The sequence below is a fragment of the Chrysemys picta genome, chromosome 9 (assembly GCF_011386835.1).
Source record: "Chrysemys picta bellii isolate R12L10 chromosome 9, ASM1138683v2, whole genome shotgun sequence".
Classification (NCBI taxonomy): Eukaryota; Metazoa; Chordata; order Testudines; family Emydidae; genus Chrysemys; species Chrysemys picta.
In genome coordinates, this window is record NC_088799.1 from 50,860,233 (window position 1) to 50,879,675 (window position 19,443).

The following is a 19,443-nucleotide window of genomic DNA, read 5'->3' on the forward strand; positions in this document are numbered from 1 at the left end:
TTTAACCCAAGGATTCACATAATACCTGAATCTGCCAGGAATTGCGCTCATAGGCGTAGTTTGACTGCTCTATTTGGGGGGGCAAAGCACACCCATGTACAAGCACACACATGTGCATGCTGAAGTCAGTCCCCTTGGTTCACTGGCTCTTCCCCCCTCCCCCAGTGGTACCTGGGCTGCTGGTACTGGAGGGGGACAGGACGGCATAACGGGGGAGCCCCAGTTGCTGCTGGCAGCCACTCCGGCACCGGCTGCTGCAGCGAGGTCCTAGCTGTACTGCTGCTGCGATTGCCTCCTTGCTGGGGCTGCTGCTGCCCGGGGAACGTCACATGCTGGGCTCCTGCTTCCCCCTGTCCATTCCCGTATCCCCTTTTCTTCCCCATCCCCTCCCTCTTCCTCTCCCCTTCTCTTCCCCCGTCCCATCCGACTTCCCTTTCCCACTGTCTCTTCTCCTCACCCCCCCTTGCTCTGTCCCCTCTCCCCTGCCCCCCACTGGCACTCATGGTTGTAGAGGAATGAGGTGGGCATTAGGACCCAGGAAAAGCTGCTCACTCAATCCTGCTCCATGCCTTCTGGGGAGCTGAAATGAGGGCAGTGACAAAGCCCCTTCTCTCCCTGCCCCCCAGGCCGAGCAGAGCAAGCCCTGCAGGGTAGCTCAGCACCCACAGAAATAGGGGGGAAGGAATGGCATGTGACCCCTATGCCTCCCCTCTGTGGGGACAGTGTCCCCAGAGGCCCCCCCAAACTACACCTATGATTACGCTCCCCCTCCCCTTGGGAAACATGACGAGAGGAAGTCACTACGTAGGAACACCAGGGCCCATACCCTGACCTCGCTTAAAACAGCCAACTTCCATGGACTTCAATAGCTGTGCTGCTTTACGCCAGCTGAGGATCAGGCCCCAGATTTGGAAATTGAGGCATGTTCCCATTCAAGCAAAGGAGGGAGACTGACGACTGGGGTGGCTGTGGTGCTCAGAAGAAGCAGAGTCCCGTGTCTGTCAATGAAGGTTCCACCAATGCATCTGTTCCCGTCCTGTTTCAATGAACCATGTTGTGTAAGAGGAGGACACAGCTGGCTACAGTGGTTATCTGATGTTTAGCAGTTGGGAGCGTAGGCTGAACAGCTATCTAGATAAAAGAACAGGAGTACTTGTGGCACCTTAGAGACTAACAAATTTATTTCAGCATAAGCTTTTGTGGGCTACAGCCCATTTCTTCAGATGCATAGAATGGAACACAGACAGAAGATATTTATACATACAGAGAACATGAAAAGGTGGAAGTACGCATACCAATTGTAAGAGGCCAATCAATTGAGATGAGCTATCAGTAGCAGCAGAAGAAAAAACTTTGAAGTGATAATATCTTTTGTCTGTGTTCCATTCTATGCATCTGAAGAAGAGAGCTGTAGCCCATGAAAGCTTATGCTGAAATAAATTTGTTAGTCTCTAAGGTGCCACAAGTACTCCTGTTCTTTTTGCAGTTACAGACTAACACGGCTGCTACTTTGAAAGCTATCTAGATAGTTACTCTCTGGGAGTTCTACTAGCATAGTACTGGGAGAAGGTGGTTAGAGGAACCCCCCCGCCCCCACTTTGGGCCCAATTTTCCCCTCCCCACACTGGATTTCAGTGGCTGCATTATATGTCCCCTTTGCACTATATAACAGGCTGCCCAAGGTGCAAGGCAGAGGAGAACCAGGCCCAGTGTCCTTTGCAGAGCTCGGTTACAAAGTCCGTATCACCAGCAAAGCCAGACAAGAACAAAAGAAAACACCCCTTCATTGTCTCTGTCCATTGCTCCGGCCCTCTGTGCCCAGTGGGGACCCACCACACCCAGGGCCCATCCAGATACAGGCACTTCGCTCTGCTCCACACATTTCTCTGTGCTGAGGTGGATCTTCCTGGCTGAGCTAGTGGGGAGGCCCAGGTCCTTCTTCTGGCAGGGCATGGGTAGATTTCAGAGTGCCGATCCCGATCAGGCAGCCTCAAGGCCTGGCGCTGGAGCTTTGTGTGTGCTGAGACCGGGGACAGAAGGGAGTGTCGAGAGGCCGTTTGTAGCTCAGCAGAAAGGAGGCTTCTCCCCATTCGGTCTGAGTGCAGACCGTAGGGGGATGGATACATTGCCAGCCAGGCTTTACGATGTAAGAGCCCTGGGCCAGGTAGGACCGCTCTCCCCTCAGCCAGCTGCTTCCACATCAGAGTCTTAAACTGAGCCCAAACAAGCCTTCCTCATGAGTGCTGCCAGCCCTCTGCATTGGCGTAACACCTGCGAGCCACCTGCACCTTGGTAGGTCTTTAACTGAACTCCTCCTCCTGTGGGAAATCAGCCTTTCCGTGCCACCAGCACCATGGCATAGGTGAGCTACTTGGCCATCGTTTGTCAGCCCGCTCAGACAGGGTCCTAGCCCAACATGACCTCAGCTGCTCAAAGGCAGTGTGCCTCTTTTAGCCAAGACCAAAGCGAGGATGCGTGTTTCAGGCCCCCACCGTAGCTGGCTGTATCCCGCTCCTTCTCTCAACCAGCAGCTGTTACCGAAAAGGCAAGCGGGTGAGTCCTTGGTGCTTTGGCCTGTACACGGGCAGCGTCCTACTCCATTCCCCGGAGCAAAGCATTCAGGTCGACTTCTCTGGAGCTGTCTGCAGGACACACGGAGAGGTGCTCCATGAAATCTCTGCCAGCCAATCCCACTGAGGGTGGAGCTTGGAGAGTGGCAATAACAAATAGTGCCAGTCTGGCTGTTCTCAGCCACTGGTTTCAAGCCACTTGGCTAAGGGCTTTAGCCCTCTTTACAGGTAGGGAAACGGAGGCAGCAAGCTTAGTGGCTTGATAGTCCGGGCTGCCCAGCACCACAGAAGTCAATGGGAGATGAGGTTGCTCAGCACTTCTTAAAATCAGGCCCGATAACAAGCACCAGCAATATCTGTTGTGTCCCACCCACGCCCTATCCCAGGGGTAATCAATAGGCAGCCCGCAGGCCAAATCCAGACCGCCAGCCGCTTTTGAACGGACCCCGAAATCTTGTTATTTACTTCTTATCATTATTGTTATTGCGATGTGAAAAATGTTTCTCTGGAGTCCGGACCTCAACTGTACCTTGGCTGAGAAATGTGGAGCTTCACAAAAAATCACTGGCTACCCCATTCCCTCTCCACTGACCCATGCTGGGAATTCGCTGAATGGTAGCTGGTTCTGGAACATGATAGGAACTAAAATGTGTGAGGATCAATTGTTGAAAAGATTCTTTTCAAAATGTATTATAACTGAAGGCAGCTTGGGGAAAACCTGCCTCTATGTGGAAAGAGCTGCATTCCCCTCAGACTGACATAATTTTTGTAAGTCACTTTTAAGGGAGGGGTGATCTTGCCTCTTCTGTATACAGCATATGGGCCCAGTTCTGTCTTCCTCAATGCCCAGCCCAGTCATGTGTGGTTCTGAATTTAGCAGCAAGCGTATATCAATTGGAAAGCTTGGCTGTGATCCCTAATCATTCCCTGTATCAGTTCCTCTGAGTCTGGACACTACAGTGCAATTTGACCATGCTGAAAAGAGGTAAGGTGTTGTCACCCATTCAACTCTTAACCTCTTGTGGTGCTAGATGTTACAGTGTAGCCACAGCAATGACCCGCATTGTCTGAGTTTGCAAGGCTTCGCCTGGCCAGGGCTAACATGACTCTGTGGCATGTATAACTCACGCCCACATATGGACCGGCCATAGCTGGCTGTTACTGGAGGCCAGGCTTGCTATGAATGAAGTGCTTGTGGAAAGGGCTGAATTAGCAGCTATTTATCCACAAAACAGGTGCATTGTGGGCAGTGGCACAGCAAACTGTCCCACCAATGTGCCTCCACCCTGACTTGGGGAGACCAACCCTGTTTGGAGGAGGGTACTTTATACCCATCATCCCCTCCTGCTGCCGCGGCCACTCCATGCCAGCTGTGGTCATGGCCTTTCTCCCGGGGACACTAGGAACTGGAGTGGAGCCACCAACTCATCACAAAGCCCAGGAAATGGCCAGCAGATGGTAACAGCTTTGTGTCTCTGTGCTGCCCTGGGCCGGATGCAGGCTGATGCCCCGAAGGGACCTGGTGAGCCTCTCTAGGGATGGTTCTAATGACCCATCTGTGTGCTTGCTCCCTATCACAGTGCTCTGGACTGGGAATTCTTTTCAGTGGGAGAAGATTATTTTCTGGTGGTAGCAAACTCCTTTGATGGATTCACCTTCTCTGTGAACAGTATTATATACAGGTAATGATGCCCGAGCAGCGTGGCCCCATCTTAACGCCACAGGCAGTTGGAGAGGCACTGTCAATTGTCTGCAGTCAAGGGCCAGAGGAAATGCAGAGAGAGACGGCTTAGAAGGCTGGAGTGATTCACTTCATCCTGTCACCCTGCTCTGCCTCCTCAGGCTCTGGGCTGCTCTGCATGGGGGCAGGTGGCCCAGAAGCAGAGCAAGCAGGAAATGTACAGGGGAAGTTATTCCACCCTTTCCTTCTACTCTCATTACCTGATTGCAGATCCATACCTCTGAATGGGCCCTAGTACAAAGCAAGCATCTTTCTAACCCATGCAGAGCTGGGCCATTTCAGCCAAAAGTAGCAAAACAAGGCAATGGACCCAAAGGAGGAGGCAGGGAGAGAAGGAGAGACACAGCACCTTCCACTGCTCTCTTGTGGCCAATAGATGTGTTGGGTTCAGTGCCCATGGACAGTGATTAGAGGGGACCCCATGCAGAGGCCTTTCTCCTCAGGCTTTTCACAGTGGATGCAGAACTGGTAAAATGTACCCGAGCGAGCATCCTGCAGGCCTCTGTCGGGCTGGGGACCAGTGCTGTGTGGGCAGCAGCCCCGCGAGCTCTGTGTGCTGCCCCACTGCAATCCTGACCGGGAGGTGCCACCACCAGGGCGAGAGTCTCCATGGCTGGGCTGCCCGTTGACCTTTGCTGAGCCTGCCCACCTGCTCTCAGTGACCTGTGGGGTGGTGCTGACCCTGTCCACTAGGGCCTGGACTGAGGCCACCAAATCCATTTCCCATAGGCCACCACACCCAGCCATCAGGTGATCATTCTAGGTCACTACTGGGTGACTTTTCAACCACCAGCCTAGAGGGAACAGGTTCAGTATCTCATGACCAGTCATCAGTGCCTCATTGTCTGTAGGGGGGGCAGAGGTATGAAGCTATTCAGACTGGGAATGAATCCAGTGTCTGCTACTACACAAAACATCCCTGAAGGGGAGAGGCCTACTATAGCACCAAGCCTCAAGCAGCGAGCTCTTCCTCTAGTTCTGTTCCAGTTGCAACCCTTCCAGATAAGGAAGCTTGCAATGGAGTGATGGGGGCTGGGAGGAGCATTTCTCTATCTAGCCAATGTATCTTTGCGGGACAACATTTCTGTCAGTTTGAACTAGCAAGAGTTTGTCTAGGCTGCAGTCAGAGGTGTGACTGCAGCACGCGTGGACATACCTGAACTAGCTTTGATCTAGGTAGCTTGGCCCATGCTGCAGCGGCTTCACTGCTGCTGTTATTGGAGCTAGCTAGGTCAGAGCTAGCTCGGGTGCATCTACACCTGCTGCAGTCCCACCGCTGACTGCAGCATAGACAGCCCTTCAGAGTCACTAGCGTGGGGAGGTGCCCATTGGAGATGCAAACCCAGGCTGTGGGTATTAACGCATATCCTCTGTGCTGCAGGTGGCAAGGGTATGAAGGCTTCGTAGCAGTTCATCGTCTTCCGACGTTTGGCTGTCGAGACTGGGAAGCGTTTCACACAACGGCGGGCTCCTACCTCATGTACTCGAGTGCCAGGGAACCACTCTCCAAGGTGCTGAAGCTGAAAACCGTCTGATCAGCTATTCAGTGATGTCTGTTTGCTGCCAGGAGCGGGGCAGACCCAGGCAAAGAAGCAACTTGTATGGCTCGGCCCAGGCTAGAATTATCCTCCTGGAGGAAATATGCCAACTCAGGATTGCTGGGAAAGTCTGAAGCCGAGACAAGAAGAGCCTCAGAGCCAAATCCCTGGGGTTGGTTGAGCTGTGCTCTGCGCAGGACCTGGACAGACAGGGAAAGTGGTTCTATGGCACCTTTCCCATTCCTCGATCCAGGAGCTGGCCGGGGCACCATGCAAGCCCAGCTACGGCTTGAGCCAGATGGCGGCTGTCAGGCTGGTGCCGTTCTGAGCTCGGATAACATGCAGCAGTGGAGATGGTCCGAGGGCACAATCTAGTTCTACGTTCAAACTCATCCTAGGCAGCCATCTGTTAGCTCACTCTGCAGCAGACCCCAGCGGGTGAGAACACCAGCTCTGAGGAGTGTCCAGCCTCCATTTGATTGGTCTGATGCACAAGCCTTGCATGGTTATGTCCTCTGGTAATGCTGCCCATGTCCTCCAAGGTGTATTGATTCTTGTTTCCATGTCCACCTGCCTGTAATCCTGAGGTGGCGTGCAGTGTTTGTCTAACCTCCTCCCATTGTTGTTGTTGTTTCCAGTCATTTCCTGTAAGTGACGTGTTTATATTGCAGAAATCAATAGGTATATTTTACAACCATGCGGGGTAGATGGAGATGTAATGATTTATCACTTACAATGATGGAGGCAGTGGTGGCAGTTCCACAGTTATGGCTGCACTGAGATTTGCACTTAGAGGGATTTTAGTCATTAGAGTAGCAGGGCAGATCCTCAGCTGGTGGAAATCACCCTCGCACCATTGGCCCCTTGCCCCCCAATCTGGCGAAGTCATTTTCCCGTGGAAGCGTCTGTTTAATTGTTTTAGTGAGATATTCACTCACAGTCACAGAGGGAACATTGCAAAATGCTCCAGTTGCAATTTTGTCCTGTTTTTCTCGTCCTTCTTTGGGGTCCTCTGCTTAACCAACCAGAGGTCTACCACACCGTAGGCTCAGAGACAGAGCCCCCTTTGAACCCTGAGCATGCACGGAGTTATCGCCATTATTAATCACCGCTCCAGCCAGCCTGCCCCGGCTCCCCTGGTGCACCAAGCAGCAGCTCTGGGAGGCTGAGCACCAGGAGAGGGGGCATGCGGGCGGCAGGGGCATATGAGGGGAGCATGGGGAGACAATTGGGGTGTGATCTAGAGGGGAAAGAAGCTGCACTCTAATGAGTCACCCCCGGGCATCAGCACTAAGTGCTCTGAAACAACGGGCCCGTTTCCTCCAGGGGGGCTGCATGGAACCACTTGGGGATGATTTGGGAAGAAGCCCTGTATGAACATAAGACCATTGTCCTCCCCCACATTGGGGGGTGCTTCTGGGGGAGCCCCAGTGTGCCCCAAGGGGGGATTCCCCTAGAGAGACGGGAGCACCAGGAACAGAGATTCTGATGAAGGAGTCCTGACGAGGGGACAAATACTGCAGAAAATATGGGGCAAGACTAAATAAGAAGGGGCCCTCGGACCCCTAGTGCATGGGCAGAAAGGGCTGTGCGGGCCCCTAGACCCCTAGTGCAGGGCAGAAGGGGCTGTGCCAGCCCCTGGGTCCCCAGTGCATGGGCAGAAGGGGCTGTGTCAGCCCCCGGGCTCCTAGTGCATGAGCAGAAGGGGCTGGGCCAGGCCCCGGGCCCCCAGTTCATGGGCAGAAGGGGCTGTGCCGGCCTCTGGGTTCCCAGTGCATGGGCAGAAGGGGCTGTGCTGGTCCCTGGGCCCCTAGTGCTCGGACAGAAGGGGCTGTGCCAGACCCCGGCCCTCAGTGCATGGGGAGAAGAGGCTGTGCCAGGTCCTGGGCCCCCAGTGCATGGGGAGAAGGGGCTGTGCTGGCACCTAAGCCCCCAGCGTGTGAGCAGAAGGGGCTGTGCGAGTCCCCAAACCCTCAGTGTGTGGGCAGAAGGGGCTGTGCGAGTCCCCAAACCCCCAGTGTGTGGGCAGAAGGGGCTGTGCCAGCCCCCGGCCTCCTAGTGCATGAGCAGAAGAGGCTGGGCCAGGCCCCGGGCCCCCAGTGCATGGGCAGAAGAGGCTGGGCCAGGCCCCGGGCCCCCAGTGCATGGGCAGAAGACAACGGACAAAGACTGAGGAAAAACCCATTTGTGCTTCACAGCCAAACCCAGCCCTCCCCTTAGCTGCCGGCTTTGGAATCTAAACCGGAGCATGTATTTCATGCTGCTGGGGCACAGTGGGGAGGTGAATGAGGCTTTTGGCTCAGAGACCCTGCCCCTGCCTCGCTCACATCACAAGTACAAACGCCTTCTCCTGTGCCCCCAGCCAGCACCCAGCACCCCCGACTGCAGGGCTATTTCAGCCGGCTGAGGATGGAGGGCTCTTGGCAAGGTTACGTCTGTTTCTCACAGCTCCTCGTCCTGCCTGCAGCACTCGGCCTTTAGCACACAGCCGACAATGGCTGCGGGAAATCGCACTGAGAGAATGAGCCTTGACTAGACCAGCTCTCAGCTCCAGATTTCTCCTGGTAGCCCCAGCCCTGTCCCAGCTGCCTGGCTTGCTCCAGAATAGCTGTGATACCCATTCTGCCCGGTGCTCAGGGTGTGTATAATGAGTGATAGGACCACTGCTGCTGGTGGCACTGCTAGAGCCTGGAAACCCACTGCCATCTTAGCTAGGGCCCCACTGCCAAGTGCCTGCCTTGTCTTCACACGCTGCCATGTGATTCCACGCCCACTAAAACTGGCCCCACATCGATCCCTTTCCATTTCCCCTTCATACGCCCCAAACCCAGCCAGCGACTGGTTTCCCCCTCTCTTGCCTAGACCTGGGCTACTTTTAGAAATTAGATCAACCTAGCTACAGCGCGCAGGGCAGTGAAACGTGGTGCGCGGTAGTTCCGGTGACCTAGCCGCTCGTGTAGACGCAGTTCAGTTGATGGAAGGATTCTTCCATTGACCTAGCTCCTGCCTCTCGGAGAGGTGGAATAACTGCATGGATGGGGATAGGACAAGTCTATGGTGCTATAACAGCACAGCCGCAGCACCAGACCTGTGCTTAACAGCTGTAGTATGGACATGGCCTTAGCCTATAATCCTACCCTGTCTTCTTCCCAGGGGTCAGACACCCACCGACAAAGCTGGAATATCTCCCCAGTCTGCTCCTTTGAATGCTTCTCTGCCTGGAAACTCCAGCCTCCTAAGGGCTACCACATGAGGAGAGGGCTCGCTCTGGTTCAGTCCCTGAGCTCTATCCCTCCCTCAACTATGTCCGTATCGCCTGGGAAAGGGAGGAGAGCAGAGATGGCCAGGAGGGAGTCCAGGACTTTGGGCGAGGCTGGATCCCAATGTGTCACCGAGTGGCTGAGTCAGGCTTTCCTAAGCAGTAATGTCTGGTTTAGAGCCGTGCTTTCCAGCCAGCTGCAAAGAACATTTCGAATGCTCCAGCTGAGAAAGGACTGTCCTCAAAGCGTGTGGCCCACTGTGCCCACCGCCCGCTGCTCTCCACAGCACACTCCCCGCCCGTCCTTCCCCCACCTCCAATTACCGTCCCAGAACAACTCATGCAGCCATTTCAACTGACGCCAAAGCTCAGTGCCCTGGTTATATTTCATCTTCCCTTCCCACCCCTGACAAATGGCCAGACTGTATTTTACAGTCCTGCCACGGGGACGAGACGATTCAATTAGCAGACGCAAATCGAATCCAAGGGAATGGTTTGGGTTCAGCTCACCATAAAAGCCTGACGCTTTTGCCTTGCTCAGACAGTTAAAAAAAAAAAGCTCAGACATGTTTTCCCTTGGTTTTCCATTGGTTATTTTCCCACCTCCTGGGTCGTAGTGCCGCATGGGGCTATTTCATTGCTACATGTAAACTACGACTATGACAAGCGGCTGCGGCTGCAACTAGCAATTTGTCTGACTCCAGGTTTTAGAAGTCTATTGCAATTAGATGCTGGGTCCTGAAGATGAGTTGCCCAGAACATGCACTAGCTAAATTGTTATAGAGGCAGGGATGTAACAAAGGGGAGGGGGTAGAGGGCTCCCCCCCCACACTGACCCCTGACAGGAGCTGGAAATTTGGCCAGCCACTCGGGGCAGCTAGGCCAAAATTGAGTGGCGTTGCAACCCCCCTCATGCCTGCTTCCCCTACCCCTCTTTGCAGTCCTGGCACCTGTGGCCACTCCCAGACCCTGAGGAGAAGTGGGGCAGGGGGCACCAGGACCCCCCAGCCCCTGGGAGGGGTGGGTCCAGCTTTTGGTGCTTCCCGGGGAAGCAGAGGTGCAGAAGGTGGCTGGGTTGGGGGCTCCCAGAACTGCCTGGCTGCTGTTGGGGGTGGTGCTCTTCAGGCTGACTGCCTCCCTTGCGCTCAGGTCTGAGCGTGGCACAGGGCTCGGTGCAGGGGGGAGCTCAGAGCTGGGTGTGGGGCAGCAGGAGGGGAGTGATTTTGGCTCTGGGGACAGGGGGAGAGTGCCAGTGAGGGAAGGGGCTGGGAGAGAGTGTGGGACGAGAGCTGGACCAGGGCAGGGGAGGGAGAGTCCTGGGCCCCCTCCATAGGAGCCTTCTGGTCGTGTCCTTGTCCAGAATCTATATGGGATGACGTGGGATCCAGAACCTCAAGCCACCCCCTGAACTGCAGCTGCCCCCCATGAACGCTCTCCAGCTTCAGGGTCGAGCTGGCCCCGGGGCGGCAGGTGCAGAGGGATGGACAGGTGGGTGATCTGCTCCAGGGGATCGGCACAGCTGGGACTAGAACGCAGCCCTTCAGGCTCCAGCCCTGTGCCCTCAGCACTAGGCCAGACTGCCTCTCCCCCGACTGCTTTGGCAGGTAGCTGCCACCAGCTGTTCCTGCCGTCTCAGTGCCGCCTGGGGGTACTTTGGCTAGAGCGTAGCATGCAGGGGGGCTGTGTCCACGTAGACTGAGAGCCGGCACAGCTACGTTGCTAGGGCTGAATGGATAAGAGCGAGAACCCCTCCTGCTGCAGGCAGGCCCAAGGTAAAGAAATGCGGGGCCCTGTGTGCTATGAAAATTGGGGTCCCCACAGGGAATGTCTAGGCAGAATGTCATTGGGATGCCCGTGCCAGCCCCTATCAGCCGGTGTGAGCCTTTGGAGGGTTAGTGGTTATGGTTGGGGAGGAGGGGGCGAGCACCAGGGCACAGCACCACTCAGGTTTGGCCCAGCCACCCCTCTCTTGCACTCCTGCATGCCCTCCCAGCCCATATACCCCAACAATCTCCGTCAGCTCCATTTACTCTGACAGCCACCCAACCCAACCCAGCAACCCAACTCTGCAACCCCAGTCCCCAGCCCCCAACAACCAACCCAACCTCTTCCATTACCCCCACAAGGCTCCATCTGCCCCCAACATCCCAATTCTCCCCACAGCCTCCAGAACTCACCCCGGCACCCTTCTCACACCCCAATCCCCCCCACTCCACAGCCCCCCGACATCCCCCACTCACCCCCACCACTCCACCACCCCCTCACACCTCCAAACCCCCACTCCACAGGCCCCCAACATTTCCCACTTACTCCACCATCCCCTACCCCCTCCACAGCCCTCCCAATGTCCCCACTCACCCCCACCCCTCCATCACCCCTCACACCACAACCCCAACTCCACAGCCCCCCAACATCCCCCATCCCATCACACCTCCAACCCCCCACTCCACAGCCTCCCAATGTCCCCCACTCACCACCACACCTCCAACTCCACCACTCCACAGCCCCCCAACATCCCCCATCCCATCACACCTCCAAACCCTCACACTACAGCCCCCCAATATCCCCCAATCACCCCCACCACTCCACCACCCCCTCACACCACAACCCCCCACTCCACAGCCCCCCAACAGCCCCCATCCCATCACGCCTCCAACCCCTCACACTACAGCCTCCCAATATCCCCCATTCACACCCCCCACCACCACTTCTGGCCACTCACCACCGCCTCAGCTCTCTGCTCCAGTCCCAGACTGGGGCTGCCCCTGCCTGGCCCCCCTCTACTAGCCCATGGCCCATCCTGCACTCCCATAGCCCTGCAACCACAGAGTCCCGCACCACTCATAGGCTGCTGGGCCAAATCGGAGTGAGTGGCGCCCTGGGGTCACAGCACCACTTGGGTTACTGTTTTTCCCCAGCAGTCCGGGGACATTAGATGGGAGCCCTGAGCACGGGCAGTGAGTGCCCATTGATTAATCCAGGCCTGGTACCAGGTGAGAAACCAGCCTCGCCCTGCCTGAGTTCAGCAAGACGCTTGCTCACTGCTCAGGTTAGTCCCCAGTTGCCTGTTAAAGTGGTTCTTGTGCCTTTCTCGTACGCAGCCGGCGCTGACCACCAGCACAGATGGGACACTGGCCTAAGGGGCCCTCAGCCTGAGCTGATTTGCAAGTCTTATGTGCCTGGCTCTGGCATGTTCTGCCCTGTGAGTGCGATGGGATGATGCTATTAAGTACTAGCCAGTGGCCAGGTGGGCAAACCCTCCTCCGTGCTGGGGAGGAGCGGAGCTGAGAGCGCTCTGGAATGAGGGGCTGGGTTCCACATGTGCCAAACCAGCTTAGCCAGACACACTCTCACTGTGGACCTCTCCAGCAAAGCCCCCGGTGTGCAGGACCCTAGCCAGGGGTGGGCAAGCAAGGGCAGGCACCCAGAGCAAGCACAACTTGCAGGGGGCTCTCAGCTGGTCCACTTTTTTTCTCTGCTCTCTCTGATTGGCCGGTTTTTTGAGCTCTGCTGATAATTGGCTGGCTGAGGTTTTCTTTTTTCCTCTTTTTTGCTTGGCCGAGGGGTTGTATGGTATGGTCATATGGAGCTCAATATGGTAGTGTGCAGTTCAGGGTACCCTCCAATGAGCTGCCACATGCTCACGCCCAGGCATTAACTGGGCATATGCCATATTGTCCCCAGAAGGTGGCAATGCAGGCGCAGGGAACATGCTGGGCCCATGTATGATCAAGCTCTCAGAAGACAAGTGACCCCAGCTAGGGTGAGAGACGAGCAGAAATTTCAGGGACTTTGCATACGAGATGCCAGAGATGAGCTGTGGGAGCTGCATGGGCACTGGTAAAAGAGTTGCATTAAGAGGCAGGCTGCCTACGTGGTTCGCTCAGCTGGCAGATGGATGCCTCTGCTAACAGAGCATGTGTGAGGCTGCCTCCAGCCCGCAGCCAAGAGGACAGTTATTGGGCTACACCTCCATTGGGGCTGTGCCAGCCTATGCCAGCTGAGGAGCGGCCCAGCAACATTCCACCCAAGTGTGAATGGCATAGAATGGTGCCTGGGGCACTCATCACAGTCCTCGCTCCTGAGAGGGAACAAGCCGTGCTAACAATGACCAGTGGGTGGCCAAGGACTGGCTGCCAGGACCTAGTGTGGTGAAGTTCCTGGCAGCCAGTCCTTGGCCACCCACTGGTCTGAGCAGAAACTTGGTGTGTTTGGAGCGGACTAGTGAGCAGCCTGGAGCCCCTGGCTCCAGCGTGCATCTCTAAAGCAGCTGCTCTACTAATGAGGAGACAGGTTTGGCCGCATCCCAGGCACCCTTTTCTCTGTGACAGAGCCTGTGTGAGTATCACAGCCCGGCGGCTCTAGGCACATGCCCCAGTGGCCGCTGGTGTCGACTGCCTCAATGCAAGCTTCTTACACAGCCCCTGGGGACGGCTGCTGGAATGAAGGAGACTGAGCGGCTGTGGAGCACCATGGGCATTACAAACCGGTGTAACTCTTTCAGTGCCACACAGCGCGGGTGTGCATCCAGGAGCCCAAGTGGTGCTAGTGGACCCCAGCCAGCTAGGTGGGCTGAAGGGGCCCAGACCCTAGGTGTGGACAGCTGTCGGAGTGCAGCAGAGCTCCAGCTACACTAAACGCCAACAGCTCGGTCTGTCCCTGCACATGGAAGGGCGGTGTGTAGGCATGTGGCTATGATTGCATCTAGGGTGCTCCAAACCACACGGCTGCTGGAAGGACTCAGCCTCCAAAGGCGGTCAGGAGCCCAGGACAGCCCCATCAGCAGTGGCTGAGCTGTTTTCTCATGCACACATCCCTGGAGGAGAATCTAACCCGCAAAGGCCAGCCTGAGAAGCTGCCTCAACGCTGGCCAGTCATGGCCCTGTGAAGGGCCCCTGGCTGGTCACTGGAGCGTCCCATAGTGGATAGCGAAGGAGCAAGCAGGAGAGGAGTCTGGAGGCTGCAGAGCCATAGGAGTCTGTGTGGCAGTATAGCAGTGACAGGAAGGAGGGGAACCTGCTGGAATGACTCTCCTGGGTCCCTGGGAACCATGCTTGGGCGTGCTGCAGAGCACTGCACCGTCAGGGACTCAAAGGCCTTTTGGCACCTAACTTCCATGGATACCTCTGAGCTCTGGGCCATGGTGACGCAGTGCCAAGGAGCGGCCTGGGGCGGGGAGCTGAGCACAGCAGACCACCGCAGAGCTGTGTGGTTCCTGCTGGACTGGGCAGTGGGCTGTTTCCAGTTGGGACCAGGGGCTGGGAGCAGGCGGAACACTCCCTTCTCTCATCGCCTATCACTCGGCCTTGGAAATGTGACTGGTTTTAATGTGGGAACAATCTTCAGGCCATGTGGGGGTTTCCCTGTTGCCGAAGAAGAAAGAAAAGCTATAGTGGCACAGGGTGACACAGCACTGTCCTGCCATGCCCTCGCCCCACCCAGTTCCTGCCAGCCCAATTGGTGCCCAAGCCCTGCCATTATCTCTTTGGCAAGGCTGCCACAGTCTGCCCGTGGGGCCTGGGGCTACTCACCTATCCCTTTGGCATCAGTTCCCCAGCCGTACAATGGGGGGTAACAATCCATCCATCCTTTGGCTCTCTTGCTTAGGTTGATCGGCAGCTCTCTGGAGCAGAGACTGTCCTCCGGGTTTATACAGCACCTCGTGCAATAGGGCCCTGAGTGCAGGCTACGGCCCCAGGAGGTAGGGCAACCGGACTGCTATTTAGTTGAGTGTCCAAAGTGTATGAGTGTCCACTTCATACACGTGAGCTGGAAAGTGGTGGAATCTCTTGCTCACAATTTTTGTTAGATGCATCAGCAGCACTTGTTCCGTTTTATTTCTCAGGGCTTGTGGCTGCCAGGGCTCACGGTTGCCCAGAGGGTGAGAGGTGCATGAGTTACAAGCTGCACGGGGGGGGGGTCCTCAATATGGAGGAAATAAGCAAGGCTCTTGGTCTGCCCAGACCTTGCAAGCCAGAGCATGTGGGATCAGCGGGTAGGTCTGGGTACAGCAGTCTGGTGAGCATCCACCAGGGAGAGCTGGTACAGGGTGGTACAGGACCTGTGAGAACCCTGTTTCAGAGGCACCCCCTTGAGCAGTGGTGGGTTCAGATGCTGAGGCCCCAGGTTCAATCCCTGCAGGTGGCCCCCCAGGGCTGTCCTTGTGAGTAGTGGCCTGGACAGGGAGTTGAACTGCAGTGGGTCTCCGATGCTCAGGACAAGCTGCCTTGAGTGTATAACATGGCATGAATTTCTGGCCCACTCTAGGGGTGGGGCTGTATAGAGAGGTTTCTGAGTAAACTAATTGACCTTTGGCTCAGGCAGTCTAGGCTTAAACCTGGAGGTCCCATGGTCCTTCCGAACATGGGATGCATGCAGGGGGGGGTCATTGCACAGTTCTGCCAGTTTCACACTTGAGTCGGATGCTGTGGTGACATGAGGGTTCCTGGCACCTCTGTAGTGGGTGGGAGCCCAGGGATAGCTGCTCCACTCTCGCTGTCTCAACTGCAGGGCCAGGCTTAGCTCATTGCTCAGAATTGGCAACTCTCCAGTGGAACAGTTCTCAGCGCAGCGCACCCCAGGGAATGACCCCCAAATGGCTCCATCCCCCCTTCCTAGCACCCTGGTCTATCTCTCCCAAGCAGAGTCTGAGGGAAGCCTAGGGAAGCTGACCACGCTTTGTCACCATCCAGTGCCATATTTCCTGCAGCTGCTGGGTGATCTGTGAGAGGGCTCTCACTGAACCCTGCTTGGCAAAACACCTTAGTGTCCCCATCACCACGCCCACATAGGACACCATCTCTTCCCCCATGGGGGAACTGGTTCTTCCTTTCCCAAACTGGGACTACTCACACACCCGGAGATCTCTGCTGGACTGAGGGTTATGTACATACTTGGCACACACAGCATGGTCTAGACCCTTGCGCATACAGCACTGACCTGGCAGTCAGGGCACCGGGGTACTCTACAGGCGCTGCTGCTGATCTGCTTTGTGGACCTTGGGCAAACCATGTCCTGCCTCTCTGCAGGGACCATCTCTCACTAGGTGTCTGTGCAGCCCCTAGCACAATGGGAACTGGATCTTAGCCAAGGCACTGATGTAATGAAAAATGTAATGAACCTAAGCACTGCTGTAAGGAAAAACAACTCCTCCAGCAAGCCTATTTCATACAATTTCTGTATGAAGCTGGAGTATTACAAAACTCCCAGCCCCCGGGAAGGCACTGCCGCAGTGATAACTGTGTGGGCGGGGGACATTTTGGAAATCCATGAAAACACCAGTTCCCTCTCTGTTAGAATACAAACCATTTCCACCTCACTTGCAGAAACAATGTATCTGAGCCTCCGTTTAGTACAGGGCTGCAGCTCTTGACGCTTTGTGACGGGGACAGAGTTTGCAATTTGTCGGAGAACAAATTCCCTTAGCAAAGCCGTAGATGGTGTGTAAAATGGGTTCAGCTGCAGGAGTTCACTGATTCCTCCATTTAATTTCCTCCTCTTGGTGGAAACAGACAATCTGATTTTCTCTCCATTACTATGAGCCAAGAACAACAGCCCTAAATCGGCCCCAAGTAGATGGAAAGGCACGATAAGGAAAATAGACAACTGCTGGGTAACGGCCTGTGCTGTGAGATATGGAAATATGGTTTGACATGCAGAGAAAAATGTGCCTGATCCAGGATGTATTGATTATGCCCCATCGTAAGCTGGGCACTAAAATCTTGGATGGACGGATAGATAGAAGAATGCAGAAGCTGTAATGTACTGGAACTACAGTTGTTAAACTGATTAATCAACTATATTTGTGTCCTGCTCAGTACTTGTGCTGTCTTGCTGCTATTAGTCTAACATATTCTGCTCCTTCTCCCCTGACCTTGCTGTCTTGAAAATTCCCCCCAGAGGGCCGTGCCCCCATATATCCTGGGTTAATGGCCTTCTGAAGGCAGGATGCTGCTATCCTCTCGATGAGCCTTTGAATCTTGCAGTGAAATGAGAAGGAGGTTTGTGCTGATGAATCCCTCAATGTGTATGAGACGCTCACACACTTCGGAGAGGAGCCATAGAAGGACCTACGCAGCTAGACAGCGTAAGAGGCTAGTCAAGATGATCACTGGCCCAAACCAGAAGAAGAAGGAGGGGCTAAAGCATTGCCTAGCAACACCGAGCTGCCAGAGAAATAGTCCGATTGTGGGGTCAGTGGCTTGCTGACATGTGAGGAGAGCGGGAGGGGTTGGTGGTTGGCCTGCCTTGTGTATTCCCAGCTGAGGGGGCTGCACTGAGCCACGGCTTGCTGGGATCGGGGAGAGGAAAGGGAATGTGTCCAGAGCTATAAAGCAATGCCCAGAACCGGCTGGGCCAGCAGCAGGCCAAGAAGGTGCTTGGGGCGGCCACTCCGGAGAGGGGCGGCACGTCCAGCTATTCGGCGGCAATTCGGTGGACGGTCCCTCACTCCCGCTCGGAGCGAAGGACCTTCCGCCGAATTGCCGCCGCAGATCGCGATCGCGGCTTTTTTTTTTTTTCTTTTGCGCCGCTTGGGGCGGCAAAAACCCTGGAGCCGGCCCTGCGCCCAGTGCACTAGCCCCTAGCTCTGTATGTCTCAGATGTCTCCTCTTGGTGACCCCGTATTCAAAGCCCTGACCCCTTTATACCTACTATACAGTAAGAGTAAGGAAAGCAGCTGTGACTGGGTGTTAATATTCAAACTCCCAGTCTCCTTGTGCAGCCAGTCCCAGTTTCTCTCTCCCCCTCCAGTTTCAGTCTCACCAGACTTCTTGTCCCAAGCTACTTTTCTCCCCCTGATCTGGCTTTTGTCCTTTCTGCATTTGAATCAGATGGCTTCCTCCACATTGCCTGGGGGCCATCAGGAGGGTTCATTGAGAGACTCCCTGCCCTCAGTTCCTATGCCCGGCCCCATCCTACCGCAGCTGGAAGCAGCAATTACAGAAAAAGGCCTATCGGCCCTGTAGCCGTGGGCTGAAGCATGCTCAGTCACTCTGTGAGGCTGGTGCACACAGTGTGTGCTCAGCACTTTGAAATGCTAGAGCGGTTCCAAGAAAAGCTCACCACCAGATTGCTTTTAATATGGGCAAAACAACACATTTTTCTCAAAGCTCGTTCTTGGGAATGGCTGAACTGTTTTGGCTGAAATTTTCCAAAGAAATTCAGCCTGAGGCAGACACACAGCAGCCTTGGCAAGGACGATTTCACGCCTAATAGCTGAAGTTTGGCAAAGTTATAAAGAAGTGAAAACAGGGTCTTGTAACGGGAAGTATCAGGCAACCTTAATAATTGGCAGCACTGCTTACACAGCCCAACACTGTGGCATTTAATTTCAAAAAGAGGAACTATGCAAGAATGAGGGGGTTAGTTAAACAGAAATTAAAAGGTACAGTGACTAAAGTGAAATCCCTGCAAGCTGCATGGGCGCTTTTTAAAGACACCATAATAGAGCCCCAACTTCAATGCATACCCCAAATTAAGAAACATGGTAAAAAAACTAAAAAAGAGCCACCATGGCTTAACAACCATGTAAAAGAAGCAGTGAGAGATAAAAGGATTTCCTTTAAAAAGTGGAAGTCAAATCCTAGCGAGGTAAATAGAAAGGAGCATAAACACTGCCAAATTAAGTGTAAAAATGTAATAAGAAAAGCCAAAGAGGAGTTTGAAGAACGGCTAGCCAAAAACTCCAAAGGTAATAAAATGTTTTTTAAGTACATCAGAAGCAGGAAGCCTGCTAAACAACCAGTGGGGCCCCTCAATGATAGAGATAGAAAAGAAGCGCTTAAAGACGATAAAGTCATTGCGGAGAAACTAAACAAATTCTTTGCTTCAGTTTTCACGGCTGAGGATGTTAGGGAGATTCCCAAACCTGAGCCGGCTTTTGTAGGTGACAAATCTGAGGAACTGTCACAGATTGAAGTGTCACGAGAGGAGGTTTTGGAATTAATTGATAAACTTAACATTAACAAGTCACCGGGACCAGATGGCATTCACCCAAGAGGTCTGAAAGAACTCAAATGTGAAATTGCGGCACTATTAACTAGGGTTTGTAACCTGTCCTTTAAATCGGCTTCTGTACCCAATGACTGGAAGATAGCTAATGTAACGCCAATATTTAGAAAGGGCTCTAGAAGTGATCCCGGCAATTACAGACCGGTAAGTCTAACATCTGTACCGGGCAAATTAGTCGAAACAATAGTAAAGAATAAAATCGTCAGACACATAGAAGAACATAAATTGTTGGGCAAAAGTCAACATGGTTTCTCTAAAGGGAAATCGTGAGTTCTTTGAAGGGGTCAACAAACATGTGGACAAGGGGGATCCCGTGGACATAGT

The 19,443-nt window shown here is 54.5% G+C and overlaps 1 protein-coding gene across 2 annotated transcripts in view; it reads left to right on the plus strand.

The window, feature by feature from the left end:
* The window catches only part of TSPEAR (thrombospondin type laminin G domain and EAR repeats), a 77,234-nt gene extending 70,687 nt beyond the window's left edge, over positions 1-6,547 (plus strand). Inside the window, exons 11-12 of one of the 2 annotated variants that reach the window (XM_024108405.3) lie at positions 4,151-4,252; positions 5,693-6,547. In XM_024108405.3, coding sequence (XP_023964173.2) covers positions 4,151-4,252; positions 5,693-5,846 — 256 coding nt within the window. In that variant the 3' untranslated portion in view covers positions 5,847-6,547. The remainder of the gene's footprint in view (positions 1-4,150; positions 4,253-5,692) is intronic. The other variant, XM_042853451.2, reaches the window with a different exon arrangement.
* Positions 6,548-19,443: the final 12,896 nt, after the last annotated feature.